Source organism: Puma concolor, chromosome D2 (assembly GCF_028749965.1).
Source record: "Puma concolor isolate L17-30 chromosome D2, mPumCon1.1.hap2, whole genome shotgun sequence".
In the NCBI taxonomy this organism is placed as follows: Eukaryota; Metazoa; Chordata; class Mammalia; order Carnivora; family Felidae; genus Puma; species Puma concolor.
The window spans coordinates 87,648,973-87,676,433 of NC_141677.1; the positions used below are offsets into that span (position 1 = coordinate 87,648,973).

At 61.1% G+C, this 27,461-nt stretch overlaps 1 protein-coding gene and 1 long non-coding RNA gene across 34 annotated transcripts in view; both read left to right on the forward strand.

Annotated features, from left to right (window-relative positions):
* Positions 1 to 27,461, forward strand: part of JAKMIP3 (Janus kinase and microtubule interacting protein 3) — a 115,625-nt gene that overhangs the window by 45,877 nt on the left and 42,287 nt on the right. For 14 of the 33 annotated variants that reach the window (XM_086681207.1, XM_086681216.1, XM_086681218.1 and 11 more), the window contains exons 2-9: positions 1,356 to 1,604; positions 9,651 to 10,148; positions 19,597 to 19,812; positions 21,224 to 21,343; positions 21,903 to 22,049; positions 22,886 to 23,017; positions 25,467 to 25,502; positions 26,293 to 26,352. In XM_086681207.1, coding sequence (XP_086537333.1) covers positions 1,470 to 1,604; positions 9,651 to 10,148; positions 19,597 to 19,812; positions 21,224 to 21,343; positions 21,903 to 22,049; positions 22,886 to 23,017; positions 25,467 to 25,502; positions 26,293 to 26,352 — 1,344 coding nt within the window. In that variant the 5' untranslated portion in view covers positions 1,356 to 1,469. The remainder of the gene's footprint in view (positions 1 to 1,355; positions 1,605 to 9,650; positions 10,149 to 19,596; positions 19,813 to 21,223; positions 21,344 to 21,902; positions 22,050 to 22,885; positions 23,018 to 25,466; positions 25,503 to 26,292; positions 26,353 to 27,461) is intronic. The other 19 variants (XM_086681227.1, XM_086681228.1, XM_086681231.1 and 16 more) reach the window with 4 other exon arrangements.
* On the forward strand, positions 10,270 to 12,065 carry LOC147576247 (uncharacterized). Its single transcript, XR_015241934.1, has 2 exons — positions 10,270 to 10,856; positions 11,841 to 12,065. It is a non-coding gene; the product is annotated as an uncharacterized LOC147576247 (long non-coding RNA).

The window sequence follows — 27,461 nt, forward strand, 5'->3', positions numbered from 1 at the left end:
CCCCCAAACAAGCGCTTCACGTGACAGGCGGCTGTGGGCAGGGAGACGTGGGCCAGCCTCTGGGCTCGGGCGGCGGGACCACGTGCCTGCTGGCATCTCTTCTGAGACACGGCAAAACACCTTTAAACTCTCGGCCGGCCCTTTTCTCTCCTTCCTTGGGAGGCTGCTGCCCTCCCGAGTCCCTCTTCCGGCTCTGCACCCAGGCCCACTGTGAGCCCCTTCCCTCACCGGCCCCCGCCTCCTAGCGGCCGCCTCTCACCGTTGTGCCGCCCGGGCCCCCTGTACCTCTGGGGCTTTGTACTCATTCTGTGTCTCGGGGCCTCAGGGACCAAGCCGGGAGGGAGGACAGAGGCCGTGGGGACACGTCTGGAGAGCCTTTCCCGGGAAGTGCCGATAACCCAGCCCGCGCCCAGGCCCCCACTGTGAAAGCTGAACTTTGACGTCATATCCCAGGTTTGGGAGGGACTGTCCCAGCCTGTCAGCTGGAGCGGGTGGTGGGCACAGGGCGTCTCTGACCCAGGTCACTTGTTTGGACAACTGTTCTGGTGTCTGTAGTGCAGGAAGGAGGCCTCGGGGGCCAGGGACATTCTTGTCCCCACTTTGTGGAGGGGACTTCCTGGGTAGTAAGTGTGGAGCAGGACTCCAGCCGTGCCTCCTGCTGTTGAGCCCGGGCCCATACCGTCTGTGCGGTTGGTTGATGGGCCTGCTTCCCGTACTTGGTGCTGGGGCACCGAGGAAACGCAGCCGCAGGCCCACAGGGTGGTGGCGGGTGGGCGGCCCAGGGCAGCGCCCCTGCTCCGTGGGCTGGATGAGGGTGTGCGTTCACCCCCTAAGTTGGCTCAGGGTGAGAGTGCACGTCCTCCGGGGCGGAGTTCTTGGGCCCCCTGGGGGGTCTGGGGGTCCCTGCCTCTACGCCTCTGTCTGAGAAGCTCCTGGTTCACACCCACCATCGCCACCAGGATGCCACCCACCCAGGTATGACATTCGGGCCTTAAAGTTGGGTCCCCAGCTTCTCCTTCCAAAGGGGCAGAGAAAGAACTCCTCTCCAGCTCCCCGTTCGTGCCAGGCGCTGAGAAGTGCTTTACTTGTGGGGTCCCCATCAGAGCTGATGAGCACAGGGCCGAGGGCCTCTGTGGTCTGGGGCTGGGGACCCCGGGTGCGGTCGGGACGGCTTCCTCAGGGCACAAGATGCCAGCCTTGTCCCACCCCCCGCGGCCCAGCTCCCACCAGAGTTGCCTGGCTCCCACCAGTGTCTCGAGACTCCCACCAGGGTCTCGCGGCTCCCACCAGGGTCTCGAGGCTCCCACCAGGGTCGCAGGAGGCCAGCCTGCTCACCAGGTGTGCTCTCCCTGCAGGTGATGGAGAAAATGTAGCAGATCCACGGTGAGGCGCTACCTGCCCAAGCGTGGTGCGGACAGACCAGCCTAGACGAGCGGCCCTCCCCGGGCCCCCCGTGGGCCACCCTCACCATGTCCAAGAAGGGCACGGGCGGCCGAGGCAAGGGGGACAAGGCGGAGGCCTTCGCTGCACTGCAGGCTGCCAATGAGGAGCTTCGGGCCAAGCTCACCGACATCCAGATTGAGCTGCAGCAGGAGAAGAGCAAGGTGGGCCCTCCACGCCCTGCCCCTCTCACTTCTCCACACCCTCCTGGGCCCTGGGGTCTGCCCGGAGCCGGGCACGGTGGGGTCTCTGCCCAAGTGCCCGCCAGCTCTCTCCAGGCAGCTGGGGTGCACAGACAGCTCTGGAGAAGAGCGGGGCAGGGGGCGGGCTGGGGTGAGTGAGGGGACCATGCCGGGTCGGTGCCGGGGCCTCCAGAGGGACCTCAGCCTGTGCCACCATCCTGGGAAGTGTCCCTTCCCCCTGAAGTGGTCACCGTGGAACTGAGCCCACATATAGCAGGCCTGGCATGTGGATGAAGGAGACAGGCCGGGCTTGCTGTTTCCACGTGCGGTCGGAAACGCGGAGGCGGGCCCGCAGGGGTGGTGGGGCCCAGAGACCACAGTGGGAGGCGCGAGATGGCCCCACCGGACATCAGCACTTGGGGTCCTTGAGGCCCATAGGGAAGGCTGGGGCCGGGGCCTCTGGGAGGAGTGTGGGGGGCTGGTCACAGGGGGGCAGCTCAGTGCCGGGCCACGCCTGGGTGGTGGGCATCCCACCGGCCCACCGCCCCCCTCTCTGCCATAAGTCTGCCCTCTGCCCTCTCCCCATCTGGGGAGGTTGAGAAGAAAGGATTTGGAGAGAGGCGGGTCTGGAGGGGGACGGTTCTTGCGGGAGGCGGGTGGGGGAGGGGATCAGGTGGTTGGGCCCAGTTGCCTAACTCCTGGGTTACCCGCGCGGGTTAAATCATGAATGCTGTACTATTCCGTGCCATGTGGTAATGACACGAAATTAGATTCAGTGTCCAACAGACTGGTATTAGGACTTGGCCACGCTGCCCATCTACATGCCGTCTGCCGGTTCAGCCACGAAGCCTGCGTGACTTCCCGCCAGACTCTTTACAGGAAGAGTGTGTGGCCCACGCCGGGCGCTTACCCTCTGCCTCAGGTCCCTGCTCCGCACCAAGGGGACAGTAGCAGCACCTTCGGTGCCAGGGAGGGACAGCTCGAGGGGCCCAGGATGAGCTTGCCGCTCCGATGCCATTGGCTGCGGTCACAGCGACCACGTGGCCGCTCCCGTGGCGAGACGTCCTCTGTGGGCCCACAGGAGAGCCGGAGCCCGCGGGGGAGCCCGGCGGCATCGACGTCAGCACGGCTCGGGGTCAGGCAGTCGCCAGGTCAGCAGGGCGGCACCGAGAGGCGCGGGCGCACGGCGTGGGTGGAGTCAGGGCCAAGGTGTAGACGTCTGGAGGCCCAGGACCCTGCCTCAGACACCGCTCACGGGTTGTCCGATGGGACGCGGACAGCAAGGCCCTCGTCTCACTGGGTGAAAGTGCTCCTCGTCCAATGCGCAGAAGCACCACGCGGAAATCGCCGAGCGGTACTTGCCTCGTGTGCCGACTCTGTGCCCGTTGCCACGGCATTGTCTTCCTGTGTGGTTTTACCAAAACCCACCCATCCCCACAGCCCAGGGGAGCGGGAGGGGGCCGCCTCCTCGCTTGTCAGCACCCCAGGCCGGCAGGGTCAGAGATCACGCCCTCTCGCTGCCGGGCAAGGGCCCTGGGGCTGGGGCCCTGCCACCATTTATGTTGGTACAAGATTCGGAAGGAACAGACGAAACGGCCCCGGTGCCCGCTCCGGAGGCCTCGTGTTACGGGCTCCTCGCCGCACGTCCGGGGCCCCTTCCTAACGCAGAGATGATGGCAGAGTGCCGCCCCCGGGTCCTCTCTCTTCACCGCACACAGGCTCCTGGGGGTCCCGCGTGCGGCTCCGGAGCGGCTCCAGCACCCCTTCGCGATCCGGTGCCCGATGTTTGGCCCACACATCCTGGCTGCTTCTGATTTTCGGCTGACGGGGCGCCGTGCAGGGAGCACCCTGTGTGCACGTGTGAGGGTGCTTGCAGAATAAGCTCTCGCAGGTGGGTTTGCTGGGTCCGGCCACGTGCACGTTTCCAGGGATCGCACGGGCGCCCACACCTGCCCCGCCCCACGCAGGTCCGGTGGGTGACACATTCCTCACGCCTCTTTCCAGTTCCCGCCTGCGCTCCCCCGTCCCCCCAGCAGCCAGTTCAGTAACTCAGGATCCCTTCGGATCCTGAGAAGGTGCCTCCGGCCGGTCTGTCCGCTCAGCCCATCGAGAGGAGCCTCGCTGCAAAAACGCTACATGTGGGCCGCGAACCACGCACCTCGGTCGTCGTGAAGCGGGGGGTGGAAAACACAGTCCGGTGATCACAACCGTCAATAGCCTCATCCTCATCAATCCTGAAATCTTTACACGTGCCACAGTTAGTGTCCCTGGTGCACCCACGGGACAGGTTTGCATAACCAGACCCAGAAGGCGGGACTGGCACCTTCTGTCTGGTCTTCGGCATGTTCCAGATGTTCTGGAAGCACCCAGGGAGGAGGGCTTGATTCTGGCCTCACGGTGGAAGTCCGGGGACGGCCACAGGACCCTGTCCTCTTCCACAAGCCTGCCTGGACAGCAGGAGTCTCACAGAGGCCGTGGAGGCACTGACCCCACCTGCGCACAGCGCCCACCCCTCGCCAGGAGTTCCCAGCGCAGCAAAATTCTGGAGGAGAAACCTCTCGTTTTGCAGATTGCAGCTGTCACGGTGGAGAAAGTCGCTGGAAGCCTGGAAAGATGCCAGTAAATGTCGCCGCCAGAGCAGAGCACTCTGGGTCTCGGGCCAGCGGTTAATTTGTCACCGAAGGCTGCTTGTGTGAACGGAGACTTGACAGTAAAGAATAAAATGACTCAAATGGAAGCAGGACTGTCCTCCTGCCCGCCCTCTGTCGGGAGACTGAAGCGGGACCATCTCTGGAGAAGAACCTTCTGGAAGGAGGGAGCCAGCTCTGCAGGGAGAGGAGCTCAAAGGGAAGGCCTCACGGGAGCCGCCATGTCCCAGTGAGGGAGACACCAAGGAACAGGAAGGCGGCCGGGCCAGAGGAAGCCAGGCTGGCAGGCACCTGGGGTGTAGTCACCCCACCTGGAAATCGGGGAGGGCCTCTCAGAAGAGGTGGTTTTAGACAGAGACCAGAATGACCAGTAAAGGTGGGTCTGAGGGTGGCTCACTCTGGGCAGGGCTCACCTGATGCAGCGGCAGGAAAGGCAGTCCAGAGTTCAGGCCACGGGGGCCGCGCAGGTGGCCATATTGTCTGGACCGGGACACCTGGGAGGGCGGAGGGGTCCTGAAGCAGATCAGGACCTACTAGGAGACCATGAACTTAGCCTCAGACTCGGCGTGTGCAGTGTCCCGGTCACAAGGTCAGGGTGTTTGTTACACTAAAGCAGTGAAGGTTGCAGTCTTTCCAAACCCAGTGAGGTGGGGGGGTCTAGAAATACCAAGTGTCCTGCCCGTTTGTGATGAGGAGGGGACATAGCAGGGGGCCAGGCAGGGAAGGGCACGGAATGAGGGCAGGAGGCTGGAGCAGAGGCAGCCCACGGCGCGGGGCTGGGTCCATGGGGAGTGGTGGCATCAGCTCTGTCCACGGAAGGTGTGGGAGTCGACGGCAGGACTTAACCGCCAAATGCCCAAATCCTGATTGTGTCCACACCTCCTGTGGGAGACAGTCATTCGCTGCTACAGGCCTGGAACCCAGTCCCCGCCACGGTGCCTGAGGGGCCGCAGGGAAGCTTCAGACTTCTCCTCGACAGGCGAGACTTGGACATAAATCTCACTGGAAATAGAGCCACATGGGACTTTGGAGACAAAAACATGGTAGGAACAAAATAACGAGCCAGAGAAAAAGTGCCTTCTTCATATAGCTAATAGCTTGAAAGAACAAAGACTAAGAATGTTCCGGAAACTGGCCTAACATGGGGAAAGGCCACAGGCAACCCGCGTGGAACATAAGGGGGGTGCATTCAGTCGTTCAAAGCAAGGCCTGACTGTGCACCAACCAGCCAGGAAGTGGGCCGTGTAGCCGTGGCACATGTGAGGCGGGCCCTGCTCCCCTGTGGGTCCTCGTGCAGACGGCCGAGTCCTCAGCACCCCATATCTGAGGGAACCGCAGACTATTTCCTGGAAATAAGACCGTAGACAAAAAAGTCCTTTCCGCGTGGCCCACAAGCAATGAGGCAGCGTCCCAGTGGGACTGTTGATCCATTTAACTTAAAATTCCGTCGACCTCTGAGCAAATTCGTTAAGCAGTCCTTGAGAGCCACGAACGTTCATGGCATCAGAAAGGATTACAGCAGCTTCCACCCGTAAATGGGTGTGGAGCAGGATCCCAAAGCCCCTGTCAGGAGACGGAGGACTGTTGGTGGCGTGGCCGGTGCCCGTGGGGCCTGCCCAGCACGGTGGCCTGAGCGCAGGACCCCACCTGCCGGCCCGAGGCCGTGCTGCTGCGTATTGGAGCCGTGCCTTTTCTCTGCGGTTTAAGCCAATCACACGAACTCCGCTCCTAACACACACCTTGGTCGCCTGCCTACGCTTCTCCAGCTGAGACTCTAGGTGCACCTCCATTCTGCTCAGGAGGTTGTTGGCGGGAGACTGTGTCCCGACGCCCGGCCGGCTCCATACCGACCCTTCAGGGGAGCGCCCGTCCTGTGAGCACCTGCTCTCTGCCGGGCCTGTGCTGGTCACGGGCCACGAGTGGGCCATCCTCGTGGGGCTGAGGTCTGGCCTGAGCGTGAAGCCGGTCTTGACCCGGGAGGGGAGACGGTCGCGCCCACCAGCGGGGCAACGGCGCGCCTGTAGGCAGTGTGCGCCCTCTGTTTCCAGGGCGGGACCGAGCCACCGGGATGGCAGGCCGGGCGGGGTCCTCCTGTGCCAGCACCCCCACCTCTGGGAAAGGCTGGCTCGGCCCCGTGTGGGACGCGGAGGTCTCGTCAGTGTCCACCCCCACCCCCAGCTCCAAGGTTTCTTCGAGGACTTCGGGCAGCACTGAACACAGTTTCTCTCTGAATTAAACTTGAGGATGGCGAGGCCACGTGTGCTCCGTGGCCGGCGGGTCTTGTCGGGGCAGAGCAGTGGGAAAATGAGGAGACATCCTGGGATTCCTCAAGGAAAAGATGCAGAGCCCAGAGAACAGGGCGGGACCGTCACGGCCACGAACCCACCACGCAGCCACGGCACGGCCGTGACAGACTGGGAGGGAGCGGGAAGCGTGGGGGAACAGGCGCTCTCGTCATCACGGCGGGCGGGCAGAGCGTGAACCTCACAGCCACTGTGTTCGCCCGACCGCACGCCTCCCGCGGACCAAGTGAAGGAGTGATTATGGGATGTTCTCCCGCCATCCCTGGTTTCCTTGGCAACCAGATTCAGCGCGAGGGAGCGGAGGCGCCGAAGCCGCCAAGAACTGGGACAGAAGCCCCACGTTTGAGTTGGAAACCGCGTGGGAACTTCAGGGCGTTTTACCACGTGAACGGGGTCCACCGGGAAGGCCTGCCACGGAGACCAGCCCGGAGCAGGGAGCCGCCCGGGGCCCGGGCCGTGACTGGAATACCATTTCCCATCGCAAGAAATCAGGGCGACTGGAGGACAGTAGTGGGCAAGAGGTGAGCACGCAGGCCCGGGACACTCGGCCTGGTGGACAGGAGACAACCGGGGTCACGGGGCGTCCGAAGGGCTCGGGGCTGCCTCTCACTGGCCGCACAAGGGGTGCTTGGGGCGCCAGTAAGGGTGAGGCCAGCAGTGGTTGAAATCGTCAACTGTATTTAAATCCCTTCTGAGGCTGACGTGGTCCCTTGAAAACTGGGCCCCTTGAAGCAATGGGTCCAGTGGGCGTCCCGCAGCGTCGAGGGGACCAGCCACTCCAGATGCAGAAACCGCTCAGCCCCGGGACTCTGAAAAGGCAAAGCCGCAGCCCTGCCTCTGAGCCGCCCACAGTGCGTGGCCACGTGAGGCAGACTTTAATGAGGTCCTGGGAGGCTGCGGCCCGTCGGGGGACAGCTGTGGATCTCGGGGAAACATCTCTACGTGCTTCATTGGTGGAATAACCTTCTCAACAACGCACTATAAAGCTGTCGTGCGTTCCTGAAACAGGCCTGAGTCAGGAAGGGCCCCCGGGGCTCAGGGTGCCGGCCACTTTGCTCACTGTGTCCAGTGCTGTGACCCGCTCGTGGCTGCTGCGAGGCTGCCGTGAGGCTGTCGCCAGCTTTCTGTCAGCCACCTCTCCCCCACCTGTGTGCTTGGGGCCACGCGCCTCCCCGCCATCCCGCATCTCCAGTAGGGGAGACTCAGATCCCAAATGGGGAGGAATTCGCAGGCTGCGCGTGGAGGGAGCTTCAGAGGAAGCCCGCTGCGGGAGACAGACGGGGGGCGGACGGCAGAGATGGGAGCCCAGAACCGCAGGCGAGCGAGGACGCAGACAGTCCCGGGGTGCAGAAGCGTCTCCTGGGAGCGCCCCGTTCTGCTTGTTCCTCTGTCTTCAGCAGCCGGTTCCGCAGCGGCCGTGGCGGGGACGCAGGCGCTGAAGGGACCCCGGCCCCGTTTGCTCCCTGTGAGCCAACCGCTCGCATTCTGAGGCACGTGGGGCAGGGCGCTCCGTGCGGGTCTGGGTGTTCAGCAGGCCCTTCGGGCGCTGGCAGACCGTCCCGGGGCGGTCACGGGCACCGGACGGGAGGGCCCCGTTTTCCCCCAGACGGCTTCGACGGTGGTCAGCACTAAACCCTGAACATTTCTGGTACTCTCTCCTCTGCCCGCCCTCCCAGCTCCGACCAGCACCTGCTCTGAGTGCAGATTCTTGTTCTTTTCTCTGCTGGTTCCGTCCAGGAGGCCGTTCTGGCTCCACCACGTCCAGGCGCGGGATGTCCGGCACCCGACCCTCGGCGTCCACACCTCACAGTGGGGGCCGTGGCAGCCTCCCGCGTGTGCTGACACCGCCCCGGAGTGGGCGCCCTCGAGAGTACAGATTACTAATCGCACCGCCCTGCCCCCATGACTGAGAACCGCTACCAAAAATCTGCTTTTCCGTGTGTCCTCAGTTCAATTTAAACTGGAAAAAAGGGCGGTTCACATCGGGTGGAAAAGAAGTAAATACCCGTGTGCGCTAAGCTCCAACAGCCACCCCATTCTTTGGAGGAAACCCAGAGAGCTGGCCAGGGGCTCGCTCCGCCCCCTGTGCCAGTGTCAGGGGCCTGGACGGCTCAGACAGGGCTCCGGGGCTGGAATTTCCTCCAGCACTGGGAGGTCCAAGCCGTCCGGGGACACTTGCCCTGCAGGAGGGACACTCTGTCCCAGAGACAGGGATGAATAAGGCCCTTTTTGTGCAGGGGCGTGAACGGTGGGGTCAGCGTGCAGAGGCAGGGCTGGAGACTGCAGGCAAGATTTGCAGGCACTCGGGCAGGGTCGAGGGTCAGATGGGGTTGGATGGCTTGGGGGGACAGCAGCCAAGGACCGTGGCCCCACATGAGGTGCTGTGGATGGGGATGCAGAGTGGAGGTGGGGTGGGAGGGGCAGGCTGGACCCAGGGCAGCTTAGCCTCTGTTTCATCCCGTGTTAGGTTCTGAGCACCAACTTTGTACCACATGTGGGTGGTGTGGTCATCGAGCCAAGGGTGAAGTTCTAGATAAAAACAAAAGATTCGGTAAAAAAAAATCCAAGTGATTCCAAAAATCTAGACGTTACGCGTCATCTAGACAGAGTGCGGCGGCCTGGGTGGGCCTCCCCGTTGGCCAAGACCGTCACAGAAGGTGAGCGTGACACCCTTGTCATGGGGCTGGAGGGTCGTGCCCGAGGGGCCTCCCGCGCCCTCTTCCCGGTGGTTCACCAGAGAGGCGGCCGCTGGGCCCCCTGCACGGCTGGGCCTGGCCACGGGGGAGACGACAGAGCACATCTGTGTGCGCCCACGTGTCTGTGACCTCACCCTCCAGGCTCACAGTGTTTCCAGCCTCCCGCCCCTGCGGACGCCCACGGGTGCGTGGTCCCACCGCCCGCGGGCAAGGCCTGACTCGGCCTCCAGTCCGCACGTCAAGGAGACATTCTGGAAGGGAAGATGGCTCCCGGCCTGGCAGGAAAGAACCCCGGCGGTCCCCACGCCCGCCCGGCCCCCGGGGCCCGCGGCGGCAGAGGCGGGCTCCGCAGCAACACGCCTCCGCGGTCTTGTGTTTCAGGTGAGCAGGGTGGAGAGGGAGAAGAACCAGGAGCTGAGGCAGGTGCGGGAGCACGAGCAGCACAAGAGCGCCGTCCTGCTCACCGAGCTGAAGACGAAGCTGCACGAGGAAAAGACGAAGGAGCTCCAGGCCGTGCGGGAGGTGCTGCTGCGGCAGCACGAGGCCGAGCTGCTCAGGGTCATCAAGATCAAGGACAACGAGAACCAGCGGCTGCAGGCGCTGCTGCACGCGCTCCGCGACGGCGCCCCCGACAAGGTCAAGACCGTGCTGCTGTCTGAGGCCAAGGAGGAGGCCAAGAAGGGGTTCGAGGTGGAGAAGATCAAAATGCAGCAGGAGATCTCTGAGCTCAAGGGGGCCAAGAGGCAGGTGGAGGAGGCGCTGACCATCGTGATCCAGGCCGACAAGATCAAGGCCGCGGAAATCAGGAGCGTGTATCACCTCCACCAGGAGGAGATCTCCCGCATCAAGAAGGAGTGTGAGCGGGAGATCCGCAGGCTGGTACGTGCTGCGGGGTCGCGGGGCGGGGGCTGCTGGCGGGGTGTGGGGCGCGGGGCAGGGGGCTGGGGGCTGCTGGCGGGGCCTGCTGGGCGTGGGGGGATGTGGGGCGTGGGAGCTCACTGGATCCAGAGGGGTGAGACCAGAAGCCCCCGGGGCGAGGTCCTGGGCCTCCGAGGCCGTCCTGGCATCGATGCCTGTGCACTACCTGGGAAAGCATCCTCTCTGTCTGGGCCGTAGCAAGCGCATCTCGTCCGGTCGGAAGGGCCAAATGCTGGCAGCTGCCTCTGGGGCGTCCGAATGGCTCCAGGGACCGGCTGGTCGTGGCCGGCCCCTGTAGACTCCATGTTGTCAGAGACCCAGAGCTAAGAAGTTGAAGAGAATGGTCAGGGTTTGTGAGGGGTTGTGCCTGACCCCCCCTCCCTCCCCCGGGAACCTGGACCTCCTCCGTGCTTTTGGGGGAACACCGCTCGAGCATCGAGCCCTGGGTCACCTGTCAGGGGCTTTGCCAGGACCCAGCTGGCTTTGCCGCCCATCCCACGGAGGACCCTGGGGGTCCCCTTCATGGGATCAGCAATCTTTCCAGCCGGCACAGCTGTGCACCCGGGGCACCTCTCCCTACTTCGGGGGGCTCTAATGTCCAGACACTGCCCCCAGGCTGTACCGCTTCCCAGATGGGGTGTGGCTCTTGTCTGGACCCGTGGCCCTGAGGTGAGCACAGACTTGTGAACCACACACAGTGCTGCCATGTTGTGCACGTGGGGGCCCTGAACTCTCCCAACCTGGAGGGCCCCCTCCTTTCCCAGAGTGTCCCCTGTTCCGGGTACCCCCCCAGACGACTCTAAGCCATGTGTCGGCACCTCCTTGAGCCACCGAGGACCTCTGAGCAGTGGGGGGGTTCCTCACGTGACAGGATGGCCCCTCGGCTCCTCTTCTGCCCCAGAGAGGAACGAAGCCAGTGCCCAGGCTGCTCAAGGAAGGAGGGGCAGGGCAGTCAGTACCCGATGCCCAGTTCCAGGTAGACCCTGTACACCTCCATGGGATTCACTGTGCACAGGCCAGTGGCCCCATCTCCTTAGCTCAGGACCTGTAATAAAACTAGCAGGTCCCTTGCGGGTCCCTGTGGGTCCCTCACCCCTAGCGTGGATGCCCCGGAGGCAGCTACGGGCAGTGCTTCTAGCCGATTCTTCTGGAGTCTGTGCCAGCTTCTCAAAAACATGCTTAAACGTGTACTCCTTGAAACCTCAGTTTCCACTGTGCTCCCGCCTCTGCCTCGATTGTCCTGGCCAGCTCCTGTTGTGGGCCAATTCACAATGGCGTGGGCAGTGTCAGGGGAGAGCCGGGGGTGGTGACCACAGCAGGGGCTTGCTGGGGCCCTGGAGAAGGGGTGGGCGGCGACCACGGGACCTCCGGACCCCTGGAGGGCCCTGCCACAGCCAACTCAGCACAGTCGGGAGGGGGGAGCATGGGGCCATCCTCCTGGGGGTAATTTGGGGATAAGAGAGGGTCCCGTGGGACACTTGGAGCTTTACCTTGGCTTAAGTGAATCACCGTTTGCATGACTGTTTCTGTGTTAGCGTTACTCACAAAAGACCCACGGTGACCCCTGGTTCTATTACCTTTGTTATACGTACTTTTGTTTTCCCGGAATTAACTTTCTAAGTGCCTATTCCTAATTCACCCCGGGATTTCCAGTAAAATGCGCCTCTGCTGTGAGCACGGTGAACAATGAACGATCAGTCCACCCATTGACCTGGTTTCTGAGACACCCCTTCTGGAGACCTCTGCCTGCCGGCTGCCCCTGCTGCCAGCCCCACCCTCCTCTGCCGTCATCCTGGGAGCCCCTCCTCTCTCCTGGGCTAGATTCCTCCCACATCTTCCTCTTTTCTTTTTTTGGAAAAAAAAGAAGCCAAAATTTTATTTATGTTTATTTATTTTTGAGAGAGAGAGAGAGAGAGAGAGAGAGAGAGAGACAGAGCATGAGTGGAGGGGAGGGGCAGAGAGAGAGGGAGGGGCAGAGAGAGAGGAAGACACAGAATCCGAAGCAGGCTCCAGGCTCTGAGCTGTCAGCACACAGCCCGACGCAGGGCCCGAACTCACAAACTGCGAGATCATGACCTGAGCTGAAGTCAGACACTTAACCGACTGAGCCACCCAGGCGCCCCCTTCCTCTTTCTTGATCAACGTACTTTCTTATTTCGGAGGAACACATTCTCCAATAGCTTCCTGGAAACAGAGAGGGTGGAGATCAATGTTGTAAGACCCTGTGTGTATGAAAGTTTTATTCTACCCTCACACTCGATGCTCTAACTGGGAAGGGAATTACAGGTTGGAAAAACCTTCCATTGGGAATTTGAAGGTATTTCTGCATTGTCTTTTAACTTCCAGCGTTGCCTGAGGAAGTTGGAAAACATTCTGTTTCCTGATCTTCCCGTGGCCCCGTTTCACTCCCTGCTGCCCCCTGAAGCTGCAAGGTTCACCCTGTGCCCTGAGCCCTGAGCCCTGCACCCTGAGCCCTATGCCCTGCGCCCTTTGCCCTATGCCCTGTGCCCTGAGCCCTGAGCCCTGGGCCCCATGCCCTGAACCCTCCACCCTGCTCCCTCAGCCCTGCAGGGTTCGCCCTGCACCCTGAGCCCTGCACCCTGAGCCCTGTGCCCTGAGCTCTAAGCCCTGTGCCCTGTGTCCTGCGCCCTAAGCCCTGAGCCTTGCACCCTGAACCCTGCACCCTGTGCCCTGAGCCCTGCGGGGTTCACCCTGCACCCTGAGCCTTCACCCTGCACCCTGAGCCCTGTGTCCTGTGCCCTGAGCCCTGTGCCCTGTACCCTGGTGGTGATGCACCTGGTGTATTTGTTCGCCCACCACACCACGTGGTCGGGAGCTTTTCTAACTGGAAACTCAGTCACTGGCTTGGGAAATCTCACGTGATTGTCTCCCCTACCGTCTTCCTTCCGGACGTCCCGTCAGCACGGCACTGGGCCTTTGAGCTGGCGCCCCAGGTTTCCCGTTCTCCCCTCTGGCCTGGCGTTGGCTCTGATTTCTGGGAGATGTCCTCAACTCCGTGTCCTAATTTTCCTGCTCAGGCTTTTATTTCTGCCTCCATACACTGAATTCTCCAGCACGTTCCTTCTCCGTAGCCTTCCCGCATCCTCGGAGACGGAAGGCCCCTCATTTCTCTGAGGTGGTGATGAAAATCGGCTCTGAAAGCATCTTCTTGTGCTCCTTCCCGCCGGAGGGCGTCCTTGAGTGCCAGGGGGCCTCGTGGGGCTGGCTGAAAGGTGGACTGGAAGAGAGTCTGTGTCGCCAGGGGGACTTTTCTTGACCTTTTGTTTCCCCCCCCCCCCCCCCCCCGCTGAGGAAGTTGAGTCAGGGTGATAAGGCCAAGGAATGAAACTGAAGACATGGGGCCGGAAAGGAAGAATTAAAACATCTTTCTTGCAGGTGCCGTGACCGTAGGGAACCCTAGGGGATTCACCATAAAACCACTAGAACCATTGAAAGAGTTCAGCAGGTTTTCAGGATCAAGATCTATCTGCCAAGATCAGTTGTATTTTCAGGCTCGACAGACAACCTGTCCAGAATGAAGTTTGAAAAACGTCCCCCCACAAGGGCATAAAGAGAATAAAATACGTGGGAATAAGTTTAACAAAAGATGTGTGGGACCTGCACCCGAAACCACAAAACACAGCTGAACAACACGGAGGGAGATGTAGATACACAGACCTTCCTGCCCAGGCTCAGGAAACTCAGTATTGCTAAGATCCAGTTCTCCCCGAATTAACTTAAAGGTCACAGCCGCGCCTGTCGGAATCCGGCCGCTCCCCTGCAGGCGTGGACAAGCCGGTCTGAAAACTCTAAGACAGCAAGCGCCTCTCCCCACGGGCCATGCGCTGAGGGGTAGCGTCTCCTGATCTAAAGGTTTCAGGTTTTCTAATGTGTCCGTCCTTTCCTGTGGGGCCCGTGCTTGTTGGGTCTTGTTTGAGAAATGCTTTTATTCTGAAGCCACGAAGCTTTATCTTTTTGAAACCTTATGGTTTGCCTTTTGTGCGAAAGTCCTTGCCCCAAGCTCACATGTGCGCGTGGGTGCACATGCGTGTGTGTGTACGTGTGTGCACGTGTGCGTCTGTGTGCGTGTGTGTGTGCATGCGTGTTGTAAGGGTCACCTCTGTCAGGCAGCGCGTGTCCCCCGGGGCAGGGGCCATCTGATGGCTCCCCTCTGACCCCTCCAGCCCGTCGTGCGTGAGCTGACCCAGCTTGGTAACCGTGGTGACGTCTGGAGGGCGAGTCTCCTCTCCTCGTTCTTCTTCCAGACAGACTTGACTCTTCTTGGGAGTTTTTCAGACTCCCACAAAAACCTCAAAATCAGTTTCCCTAGATTAAAAACAAATAAACAAAAAACCCGCGGGGATTTTTGTTGGGCTTATGCCCAAACCGTTAAAGGGTACAGTGAACACATGGCAAAAATCCCACCTATTTATTCATGAGGAAACAAATAAAATGTTGCCACCAATTCACATGAGGATTTGATCTGAAGAGATCTGTGTCCCTGCCTGGCAAAGCTCCCTTGCGGCCCTGGGGACAGGAACTGTGCATGTGTCTGTGGACAGCAGCATTTGGAGCGCCCACCGTCTCTCGGGTGAATGTCGCGCTCACAGTCATCAAACGGCCCAGAGACCCCCCCCCCCACCCCAGGCCCAGATGTGCAGATACGTCCAAAGTACAACATGAACGTGAGCTGGTGTGGCTGGTGCAAGGGTGCGGCCGAGTGTGGTGTCCAGCCTGGGGGGTTGGGGGCAGCCTTGGTTGGGAACGGGTGACCTGGGGACGTTTTTGGACAAGGCGCCCACAGTGGGGCTGGGAGGAGGGTGGAACAGAGGTGGAGGGTGGAGGCCCAAGGCGCCTGTGCCCAGCAGACCAGGGTGGGTCTGGGAAAGGTCCTGGCTCGAGGGACGGGCCAGCTGGGGGCTGTCTAGAGGTGGGGCCCAGCCCAGACGCACAGTGCACGGCCAGGCCCCTTGGTCCAGGGGGAGGACAGCAGCCTCCCGGGCCCTGGCAAGGAGGGAGGACATGACCCCAGTCCCAGGACAGCGCAGCTCTGGGTGTGTAGAGGCTCGTGGTGTCGGCCCAGGGCGACGGTGGCCGGATCTTTCAGGGCTGCCCCCGTGGAAAGGCCCCGATGCTGTCACATGTGAGGATCCTTGACAATCCTACTTCCTTAACAGTCAGGTGGAGTTTGCTGTGGCTCTGGCTACGGCCCCGGCCCGTTCCGGGGTGTGGCACCGCTCCTCAGGGCCTGGGATGCAGGTGTGGAGGCCCCAGAAGGCCAGGGGGCAACCGGTGCCCAAGGCAGCGCCGGCCCGCGGGAGAAACCGCTGGCTGGTGTGCGGCCCCAGGGCTGGTGCTGGGACCAGGGTGTGTGAGAGCGGCCGGGAGCCGTGCACAGGTCCGCGGACAGACAGGCTGGCGGCTGAGTGAGGCCGGTCCTGGGACGGGGCGCTGCGGCCGCGGGCACCCTGCCCAGGACGCTCGGGAGCGCGCGCGGAGTTCTATGGTGACGATGTTCCACGCGTGGCAGACGCCCTGAACAAGGGGGGCTCTGCTGAGGGCTCTGCTGGTGGCAAACCTGGGGTCTAAGTATCCCCCCCCCCCCCACGCCCTGGGGCAGGTCTCACTGGCAGGCCCGCTGGGGGAGGGAGGGAGCTGGGAGGGAGTGGATTTCAGCAAGTGGTGGTGGGCACTTTGTAAAGGCCAGGACGACCCCCAAAGCCAGGGGGTCCCCTGCAGCTACCTACTCACACTCGCTGGCACCCGGGCCTGGCCACTGCCCCCTTGCCCCACCTCCAGCCCTCGTGTCCTCTGGAACGTGGCTCTGGGTGCTGAAGGGAGGCCGTGGCTGTCCGTGGCCATCTGGCCTGGGGCCACCCTGGTGTGATGGGGCCCCAGCTTGGCTTGGAGCAGAGCAGAGTCTGTGATAGTTAAGTCCCTGTCTTGACCCGAAGACCCTAAGTCCCGGCTGGGGGCGTGGCACCCCGTGGGGGTCACAGAGGTGTCAAAGAGAAGCCACCTGGAGGGAAGCCAGGACACGAGCAGCGTGACCACAAGCACACCGCAGACAGAGCCAGGGCAGGGCTGGGACACGGAGCTCCTGGGGTAGGAGACACCATGAGGTCGGGACTCAGCCACGCCCTCACCTTGCTCCTGTCACCCGAGGGACCAGAGGTGTGGCTCCAGGGACACATATCAGATTGCCCGGGGAGGGGGGAGAGGGGGGGCTGGAGGTGGATTTCAGGAGGTAACTGTGGGTTGAGAACCTCCCTGGTGAGGCCCAGGCCTGCAGGGGCCCCTTGATCTCACAGAAGAGGAGCCTGGAGCTTCAGAAGGTGCTAGAGCCAACTCCTGTTCCACAGTGCCCCTGCAGCAGCCAGGTGGGGGGGGGGGGGGCGGGATCCTGGTCGAATTTCCCCCCAAGGCAGAGTCAGTTTGTTCAGGGCTGTGCGGGGCAGGGAGGGGGTGAGGCGCTGGGCCCCCGGGGCAGCCGTGACTACTGAACCCGGGAGGGATGTCTGTCTGGCACAGGCAGCTACGGCACACGTCAGTCATTCACAAGCTCAGTTACTAGAAGTTCCATAAAGCCAGACAAGGAGAGGCAAAAACCGATTCTGGCTTTCTCACAGAAGTCTGCGAGGCGTCGTCCCCTCCCCACCCAGGGTCTGGAGCAGTGATCAAGCCCCAGAAAAGATCGCTGTGAAAGGAGACCACGTCCTCCTGGAGCGCTGCTCGCTGGGGGAAGGGGCCCGCTCGCCTTGGTTCCCACGGAGACACAGACTGGCGGCAGTGTGAGAGAGGCCGACTCTGGCGGAGCCTGGCAGGGTCTGGGCAGGGGTGAGCTTTCAGAGGGGACGTTTGCAAACACAGAGGCGACACTGCGTCACAGCCCCCCGGCTGGGTCCTAGGCAAGGTGGGTGACGGAGAATTCCAGCCGCCGGGGCCAGACGCTGCCAAAGAACGTTCGTTCGCTGGCTTCTTTGCTCTGTGAGGAGGGTTCCTCCCTGGAGCAGGTGCAAGGCCAGGGAGGGTCCTGACGGAAGGCCACCCCTCAGGGTCCCTCGCTGCGGTTCCCAGGTGGGAGCGGCCACGAGGGTGCTGGGGCTGGCGCTTGGCACCGCGGGACGGAGGCTCTACCGTGCCTGCCCCGCAGTCAGCTGGCGTGCTTTTAAATGCGGGCTCCCAGGCTCCACCTGGCGGTTCTGGTTCTGTGCATCCCAGCCGAGCCTGCTCTGTCCTGCAAGGGGGGGTGGGGGAGGGGGGCGTCAAGCGGTGCAGGTCTCCCCCCACCCTCCACAAGGCCCTTCTGGCCTCAGCATCCTCCCGCACACCCCTTCCCCAGGGACCCACCCTCCCAAGGGCTGCCCCTGGTTTCCGTCCACCTTCTGTAACTTGGAGAGAGGGAGTGCAGGGTTGGGCATGGGGAGCTCCTGGGGGTAAGGGGAGGGGGAGGGGTGTGGGGAGATGGCAGCGTGGGGGTGTGGAGGGTTGGAGGTGTGGGAGCTCCTGGGGCTGTGGGGGGGGGTGAGGGTGAGGGGGTGCCTCAGGGGGAGGAGGGGTGCAGCCCCCCACCTCCTGCACCGCCCACCCCCACTTCCCTGGCCTGGCTGGGTGTTGTATTTGAATATGTGCCCCAAGTCGGAAACTGCTCCTAGACGTGAGGGGCGGGCCCCACACGACCTGGCAAAGCTCTTCCTGTGTCTCATCTGGCATCTGCACCGAGCGCCCAGGCTCCCCTCCACCCGTGGGCTTTCTGGGTGGAAGGGGGTGGCCTCAGCATCTCCTGCCAACGGAGACTGAGCGCAGAACGTGCAGAACCCCATGTTCCACGGAGACAGTCACTGACCGTAAAGTGACTTCCCCCCTTTCAAAAGTGAAATCGTGCCCCTCTGCGAGCGCACGTTTCCTCGAATTCCCTTTGTGGGGGGACCCCCTCCCTTGGCTGCAGCACGTGACCTGCACGGGTGACTTCTCAGGGAGGTCTGCGTTTTGGTCCAAACCGTCGGCTTCAACACCTCATTTAAGTGGGATCTTTGTGTAGAGACTCTTATCTTCTTGTTTTCTATGAAGGAAAAACGGTTTCTAAAGTATCCGTGTGTGAGTGTAAACGTCAGACCCAGAATACAGCTGCTTATTAATATGATTTTATTTTCCTGGCCCCTTTGTCTTCACTAATTGAGTGCGTTGCCTCTTTCCGCATTTCTGTGTGCCTGAGTAAATGGGAAGTTGGCAGTTAAGGATTTCTTTTATTCTGTTCGGTTCATCGCTTGCCTGTGAATGCTGTGATCTGGGCTAATTAGACATCTCATCGCTTTGTTCCTAAGCTGACTTCAGCAGATGGCTGATTTATTAGCTTATTTAGCCTAAAACAGCACGTGAAGCATCGAGGGGTCCTATCCTATTCTGTTTTGAAAATATGTTTTAAACTGGGTCTGAAGAATGGGTAGCAGTGGGGTCTGTCCTGCCTCCCGCCCTTTGGCAGCCCGGACGAGGGCCTCGGGGGCAGGTGGCTGCTGTGGGGGGCTGAGCGCTCTAGGGGCAGTGGGGAGGGCTGCGGGCCCCTCACAGCCAGGAGCCCGAGGGCATGTGGAGGCCTGGCCAGATCAGAGGCTTCTGCTCTGCAGGCTGGAACCTACTTGTCCAGAGATCCCTCTCCTCCAAGCTTTGGTTCAGAGCAAGATTAATTACAAAAGCAGCTTTGCCCGCAGACAGTGGGGCAGCAGCTGGGCTTCCGTCCACGCCTCGGAGCAAGGAGAGGCTGGAGGCAGGATAAGCGTGTGGGCTCCAGCCCCTTCTGGGCCTGGTGCCCCTCAGAGAGGGGAGGAAAGAGGCAGTGAGGAGCTCTGCTTCTCGTGTCCACAGCCTGCCTGTGTGCAGACGGACCTTGCTGCTCACAACCCCTACTGATGGGGTTCAGGGAACCCGGGGAATCCCCCTGCCATGCCCAACACGGAGCTGGAGGGGGCCTCGTGGACCTGCCAGACAATGCCAGCCCCCGGCGGCCGCCTAGGAGCCCCCCGCAGGCCAGCACCCAGGAAGGTGGTCCTGCCAGAGCACAGGGAGGCTGGGAGGGCTGCACAGGGAGGCTGGGAGGGCTGCACAGGGAGGCTGGGAGGGCTGCACGGAGTCTAGGAAGGAGTGTGTGTCAGTTGCATGAGCTCGGACTGACCCAGCAGAGCAGAGCCCCCGTCCGGGACGGGGGAGTCCCGCTGCGGCCTGAGCGGTGGGGCTCTCGGTCCAGGGCTACCTGCTTTGCTTCCTTCCGGTCTCAGAGCCGGGAGACGCTGGCGGGGCTGCTGCCGTGGGGACCCTCCCGATGCTTGTTCCTAGCTCTGCTCCATCTGTTTCTATGGTAACCGCAGATCTGTACTCTGCCTGCCTGTGTGATTGTGTTCTGTTCTCCTTGTAGATGGAGGAGATAAAATTTAAAGACAGAGCAGTCTTCGTGCTGGAGAGAGAGTTAGGGGTTCAAGCCGGGCATGCTCAGAGACTGCAGCTCCAAAAAGAGGCTTTAGATGAGCAGCTGTCCCAGGTCAAAGAGGCTGATCGGCACCTGGGCAGCCCCAGGCGGGAACTTCCTTACGCAGGCGGTGCAGGAGACGCCTCAGACCACTCGGGAAGCCCTGTAAGCACCTCCCCACGCTTTGCCTGGTGATCCAGAGTCACAGACAGACACCGCTGCACGTAGCTATGTGGCCCTGCTCTGGCAGCTCCCCAGGGAGTTGAGAGCCTAGGTCCAGAGTCCAGAACCAGAACCTCCTGCCCCGGGGACTGACCATATGTGCAGCCCACCAGCCAGACCCCAGACCCTTCGGCTTATCTGGCTCGGCTGGGAGGGCAAACAGACTTCCTTCCTTGCTAACGTGACACAGCACTGGCCGTCACTTGATCACCCTCCCGTGGGCCCCCAAGGCTTCAGGCTTCCAGCTGGAGCCCACCTGCAGCTGCCGGGATCCCCCGGTGGCTCAGGGCCCTTGCTTGCTGGTGCTGGTTCCGGCCCCGGGCTAGCGGGATGAGGCCATCTCCGAGCGCACGGGCTCCTGGCTCCTTACTCGCCCACATCCCCACCAGTCACCCCTCACCCGCTTTTTGTGTGACCATGCCACCTTTCTGCTGCTCTTCGGCCTGCTGTGACAGCGTGGGGGCAGCCAGCAGCCGCAGGGCCGTGACATCATTCATTCGTCATCACTGCTCCTCATTCAGAGCCCTCTGGAGTGGTTCTGGGAAATCTGGGATGGGAGGGTGGGGAATCTAAATTCCATGGAGCCTCAATGCGGGTCCTGCTGGGCCTGCTCCCTAGCCTCTCCTGCACCTGCTGAATGAGGAACCCTTCCTCAGTCCTTCCTGGACATGCATTTGTTTGCTCCGAGGACAAAAGGTTTGAGCTGAGCCAGCCCGAGGACAGCGACATTTCAAGAATAGAAAATGATTTTTTATAATCTTATTATAAATGGCTTAACTGAATTAAATCCTGCTCTGGCACTTGATAGATTGCAGTCAACTCCAGAGAGATTTTGAAACTGGATCAAAACGTTTTCACTGATTTTTGAATGAGGTTCCAGACGTTTCAAAAGTGACCTTTTAGAACCTCAGTGTGAGGGAGCACACTTCTTGGGAAACCGCCCTTTGCAAGCCTTCAGTTGAACTTCTTTTCCTGTGCTCAGGTCCCATTGCGAGGGAAACAGGCGCAGGGCGGACCTCCCCCCCCCTGAGCCGTGGCCAGCAGCCCCCAGCGCGGCCCGGAGCAGCCACGCCTGTGGTGCCTGCATTTGCACGCCCTTGCCTGCCTTACACCTCTGCACGCCCCTGGACATTTCTGCTCTTTCCTTCTGTCCCCATTGCGCGGCTTGCGGTGCCCCCGGCGGTGGAGCCAGCAGTCACCTGCCCCGGGGGTCGGTCCGCACCCGCCCACCCGCCATTTGGAGTCACGGGCGCTCATGACGCGGAACCGCTTTGTTTTCCGTGGTGTGTTGGGATTGTAGAGGTTTTCACGTCTGTGTCTGTGAACAGTTATTTGCAGTTGATTTTTGTTTTAGGAACAGCAGTTGGATGAAAAGGACGCTCGGCGCTTCCAACTTAAAATTGCAGAGCTGAGCGCGATCATTCGGAAGCTGGAGGACCGAAATGCCTTGCTGTCGGAAGAAAGGAATGAGCTGGTGAGTGGGGGTCTGGGCCCTGCGGGTCTATGGCTGCGGTGTGGGGGAGGGGCAGGGGGCGCCCACTTCCAAAATTCCTTTTGGAGAGGAGGAGCGATAGTTCCAAGGGCAGCGCTAGCGTAAGGCCTCTTGGCTATTCCAGTAGAGCTTTATGAACAAAACCGGGGGGGGGGGGGGGGGGGGCGGGGGGCGGGGGGCGGGGCAGATGCGGGCCTCAGGCACTGGTTGGTTGATCCCGGTTTCTCATTACTGAGCAAAAGTACCCTCAGTCCTGTGTGTCATCTGGGATGAGTGAGGTCCTCACCCCTAGGTGGAGCCATCACGATTAGTCCTAACAGGCCCTGAAATTTCCAGGTGATTGTGTCTGAGGGTGAGCTTCTCCAAGAGCCCCGAGGGGTCACGGGCGGGGGAGTTTACTGCAGCTCTAATTGGCAAAATAGAGCCTTGGCCCCGGACCGTTTCCCTCCACTGTGGCCAAAGCGTATTCTGGTCGGTCTGCCGACTCTGTTCAGGGACTGTTGGTCCCATGTCACACTTAAAATCGTGTCGTGTCTTTCAGTTAAAGCGCTTAAGAGAAGCTGAGAGTCAATACAAACCGTTGTTGGATAAAAACAAGCGTCTCACTCGGAAGAATGAAGATCTGTCCCACACTTTGCGTCGGATGGAAAACAAGCTAAAATTTGTCACGCAGGAGAACATAGAAATGGTAAGGGGCCCTGACTGGTCCGTCAGGCCAGCGGGATTGCTCGAGAGCTCACCAGCAGCTAGCTCCCCCCACTGCTCACAGCGAGCAAGGCTGGATACCAAGATCCCCGCGGGCCTCGGGCCTTGGGCCTCACATACGCTGTGGGGCCAGGACCCGGCCCAGGCCTGCTGGCTGCGAGAGGAGGGTCCGAGCACTGCTGGGGAGCGGTCCTGGGCGCCGCCTGGGGGAACCCGGCAGGGAGGTCACTGAGCAAGTCCCGCCCCAGCCCCAGGCCTGCTGCCGGGTGTAACACGAGGACCTTGGACTGCGCCTGTTCTCACTCTGAAAACTCTCGGGCACAGATGGGGAGAGTCCCAGAACGCCTGCGTGGAGGGGAAGGAGTCGGCCGAGCAGCACCCCGCAGACCCCGCGTTGGGGGAGGCTCACTCCTGCACATCCACGGAGTGTGGGATGGTTAGGGGGTGTCTCCTGCGTCCCTTCCGTGCCAAAGGCCCCAGAGGCCGCGGGCGAGAGTTTAGCCAAAGAGTAATTACTCAGTACGATGTTCGGGAGTGGGGTGTCCTCAGCACCCGGCTGCAGAAATGCCTTCTTCCCGCGCTGAGCTGGGAAGAGGCGACGGGTGAGGGATGGCAGGCCGCTCAAGCCGCCGCGTCCTGGGGTGCAGACTCGCCCCGCACGTGTCCCCAGGGCCCTGCAGCCCGCTGCCCCGAGGCCCGAGCAGAGGGGCCCCTGCCCCCCAGCAGACGGGCTGCGCGTGCCCGCTGGCAAAGAAGACCCCGTACCCCCATCTCCCGGTCGACCCCTCATCCACCCCCGCGGTCTGCTTGGCTTTGCAGAGACAAAGAGCCGGGATCATAAGGAGACCCAGCTCCTTAAACGACCTGGATCAAAGTCAAGACGAAAGAGAAGTTGACTTCTTGAAACTTCAAATTGTGGAGCAGCAGAACCTCATAGACGAGCTTTCTAAGGTGCCCGGCGTCCCCTCCGCGGGGCACTCGCGTCCCGCCGCGCCACCCCTGCGCCCTCCAGCCACCGCCCTCCCCATTGCCCTTGGCCCCGCCCCTCATCGCTTTCCGCCCCGCCCCCATCCCCCTCGGGTCCCGTCCCTCCCTTATCCCTCCGCCCCTCTCTTCATCCGCTCCCTTCTTGTCCTTTCCCTCTCCGCCCCTTTCCCCCCACAACCTCTAAGCCCTTTCCACTCCCTCGTCCCTGGGCCCCACCCTTCTCATCTTCTTGGGCCCCACCTCTCCCGCCTCCAGCCCCTCCCCTCGGCCCTGCCCTCCCCTCCCCTCCCTCTGCCCCGCCCCTACAGCTTATCAGCCCCTCCCCTCCACCCCTCCCGTGTCCCTTGGCCCCTCCCTTTCACGCTTTCTTTTTCTCTCTGCCCCACCCCTCTACTCCCTCGATCACATCCCTCCGTTCCCTAGGCCCGTCCTCTCCCCCAGGGCTCCTCCACTCCTCCCTTGGCCCCTCCCCCCCTCCCCTCGGTCCCTCCCCTCCTCCTTCCCTCGGTCCTTCTCCTCCCTTCCTCGGCCCCTCCCCTCCCGTCTCCCTAGGCCCGTCCTTTCTCCCTGGGCTCCTCCCTTCCTTCTTCCCTCGGCTCCTCCCCTCCTCCCTTTGGTCCCTCCCCTCCCGTCCTCCTAGCCCCCTCCTCTTTCCCTGGGCCCCTCCCCTCCTCCTCCCTCGGCCCCTCCCCTCCCCCCTCCCTTCACGGCTCCCTAGGCCCTGCGTCTCTCCGTAGGCCCCTCCCCTCCTTCCCTCGGCCCCTCCTCTTTCCCTGGGCCCCTCCCCTCCTCCTTCCCTGTTCTTCTCCTCCTCCTTCCCTGTTCTTCTCCTCCTCCTTCCGTCGGCCCCTCCCCTCCTCCTCCCTTCGGTCCCTCTCCTCTTTCCTCCGTAGTCCCCTCCTCTCTCCCTCCGTCCTTTCCTTCCTTCCTTCCTCCCTCAGCCCCTCTCCTTCTCTTTTCCTCGACCCTTCCCCTCCTCCCTTCGGTCCCTCCCCTCCTTCCTCCCTCAGCCCCTGTCCGCATAGGCCCCGCCTCTTTCCCTGGGCCCCTCCCCCTCCTCCCTCCCTCGGCCCCTCCCCGCCCACCGGGTCCTTGCATTGGGGAACCCAGCAGGGGAGTCCTCCCGGCCCTCCCTAGAGGGCCCCGCTGTCAGGCCCCGGCGCTAAAACTGCGTGGTCCCCTGCTCGCTTTAGACCCGGGGTTTCAAAGGCAGCAATGCCGCAGTGTCAGCTCCTGGGACCCCGGGACAGAGCAGCACACCTGGGGGCTAGCTCGCTTCTCCGTCTGAAGGCCAGAATCCAGTCAAGGTGCGGGCAGGGCCCCGCTGCTTCAGGGAGCGCCAGGGCGGGGTCCGTTCATCGCCACGTGTCCTCTCTCTGCGCTCCGTCTGTCTCCGCGGGGCCTGCTCTCTGTGTCCCTCCTGTTCTCTTCTCTCCTGAGGACACCTGCCCACCCTAACCCGGGATGGTCTCAGCTCCAGAGCCCTGACTCAAACGCACCTGCAAAGGCGCTATTCCAGATAAGGTCCAGAGCCAGGTTCTGGGCATTCCCGGGGAGGGGGGCCCATCCAGCCCGCTACACTGCTCTATCCCTGTGGCCCCTACAGCCCCAGTACAGGTTTGCAAATAGTCCTGCATCAGACCCCCTCCAATTACCCTGCTTGGGGGCCTTCTGCTTCTTGTTGGGGTCCATTCAGATCTGTTCAGAGCAGGTGGCCTTGGTCATTCTGTGACCTCCAGGGGCATCCGAAGGGACAGCATCGTCTCTTGCCGGTGTGGCTTGTGGCCCAGAAATGCTGGCCTGGCCTGGCTTGTCGTTTTTTTTATTTTTTTTTTACTTTTGTTCCTGGTTTTTTTAGTAAGCTCTATGCCAATCGTGGGGTTTGAACTCAAGACCTTGAGATCAAGAGTCCCATGCTCCATGGACTGAGCCATCCAGGCGCCCCAAGGCCAGTTGCCCCAAGCAACTTAAGTTGCTTCCACAGTAGCAGGAAGCTGCCCACTGCGGGCTGCAGGATGGCGTCTCCCCAACACAGCCTTCTCTGGCCGTGCCTGAGAGCTGACCTCTTTATTCAAGCACACAGTGACCGTCGATGCCCACGATAATGAGAATCTATGGGGGAATATAGGAAAAGGAAGAAATCTTGGTCAATTACAATTGTACATTATTTCAGTTTCTGAAAGGAAGGTGACAGGACCTCAGCCCTGAGCTGAGGGCCCCTGGGCACTTCTGCAGGTTCACGGTGCCCTTGGGAGGTCAGCTTGGGAGGGAAAAAGGACCGCGAGGGCCAAGTCACATGCTCCCTCTCCAGGCAGTGGGAATCGGTAGAGGTTTGGGGCAGCCAGCAGGCTCGGGGTGTCCCGCAGGAGCAGGTCTGGGCCCCCAGTTCTCTAACATGCTGTTCTCCCCCTAGACCCTCGAAACCGCCGGCTACGTGAAGAGTGTGCTGGTGAGTAATTCTCTCTCCTACATCCATGCCCATTTTCCAGGGCACTTGTCCCTGGGACCCCTGGTGCTGGTGGCTCCTTCCAGTCCAGACAAAGGTGGCTGTGCCCACACAGCACTCGCTACCTGCCCAAAGGCTTTGCAGCAGTGGCCGAGAAGCCCATCCATTAGGGTCAGATAGGTGCCCCACATGGCCTTTGGTGATGCCTGCAGGAGCCAGCACCCAGCTTTGCCGTCCCTGGGGCACCGCACCCCCACGGGTTTCTCCCCCGCCGGCGTGGTCCAGCAGTCTAAGCGTGGCTGGCGCGTGGCCAGGGCCACGGAAACACCGTGTAGCTCCCTGGGGAGAAACAGGATTTTTGTCTCTGCAGCATCCGTCTCCACCTGTGCAGGGATGCCGTTTTTCCAGACACCTGCTCAGACAGTGCGGAGCAGGGCTGGGCCGCCGTCCCTTCCGGTTCCGGTTCCGGTTCCGGTGTGCGTGCTGCTCAGAGCTCGCCTCCTCCCCCGCACACTTTGAAGGAGGCTTTGCACGCTGAGCAGGGTGTGGGGAGGGGGAGGGGGCAGGGGAGGGCCCCCCCCCCAACGTGGGCCGTCACTCACTTCAGCCCAAGCGGAAGCCACAGGGCATCAGCGCCTGCAGCGTGATGGTCCTCCCTGAGCTGGGCCGCGTGTTCATGAGCATACAGCGTGCCCATCCAGAAAGCACTCTGCAAGTCCGTTCAGGTGACCGCGCAGGAACATTAACTGAGCTGCTCAACCACTCAGAAAATCTCTTCCACTGGTTTTTGCAGGAGCGAGATAAGCTTTTGAGATTTCGAAAGCAAAGAAAGAAAATGGCGAAACTCCCCAAGGTAAAGGAGACAGCACTGACGTGTGCACACACAAAACGCGTGTTTTTAAAAGCTACTTAACAGGAGTGAGTTTCTCTCTGGAGGTGAAAAGAAGATAATTTTATTATTTCCTTTTTATTAATGTTTATTTATTTGTTTTGAGAGAAAGAGTGCACGAACAGGGGAGGGGCGGAGGAAGAGAGGATCTTAAGCAGTGGAACCCAATGCGGGGCTCGATCCCACGACCCTGGGATCAGGACCTGAGCAGAAACCAAGAGTCAGACGCTCATCAGGTTGCGTCACGCAGGTGCCCTAATAATTCTATTATTTTTTTAAGTTTATTTATTTTGAGAGAGAGAGAGCACAAGCAGAGGAGGGGCAGAGAGAGAGGGAGAGAGAATTCCACGCAGGCTCCACATTGTCAGTGCAGAGCCTGATGCTGGGCTTGAACTGACAAATCATGAGATCTTGACCTGAGCCGAAATTAAGAGTCACACACACACTTAACCGACTGAGCCACCCAGGCGCCCCAATTGTTTTTAAAAATCGTTACTGTACAATAACCAAAACGAACCCAAATCAACACAATGATTATAATTTTAAATTTAGGAATCCTACCTTGTTGCTTTTAACTTTCCCAGAGAAGATATGATTTCTGACGGCAAGGAGGAGGGGCTAGCCTTGGACCCTGACCTGCCTCTGCCAGCTCGGAGGTAGAGTTCCCTCTTGCGCTGGAGTCCACAGGCCTGCCTCGTCACCACATGGTCCCCGGCCAGCACTGCAGGCTGCAGCACCTGTCTGCTGGCCCCACACAGGTCCCTCCCAGGCATGCCTGCGCCCGTAGGAAATTGGAAGCACAATCTTTTCAACAAATATGTGCTTTTTATTAGAGGACATTCAGGAGAGGGGGCATCTGGGGGGCTCAGTGGGTCAAGCGTCTGACTTCGGCTCAGGTCATGATCTCACAGCTTGTGGGTTCGAGCCCTATGTTGGGCTCTGTGCTGACAGCTCAGAGCCTGGAACCTGCTTCTGAGTCTGTGTCTCCCTCTCTCTCTCTGCCCCTCCCTCACTTGTGCTCACTCTGTCTCAAAAACAAATAAATTAACTAATTAATTTTAAAAAAGGAGATT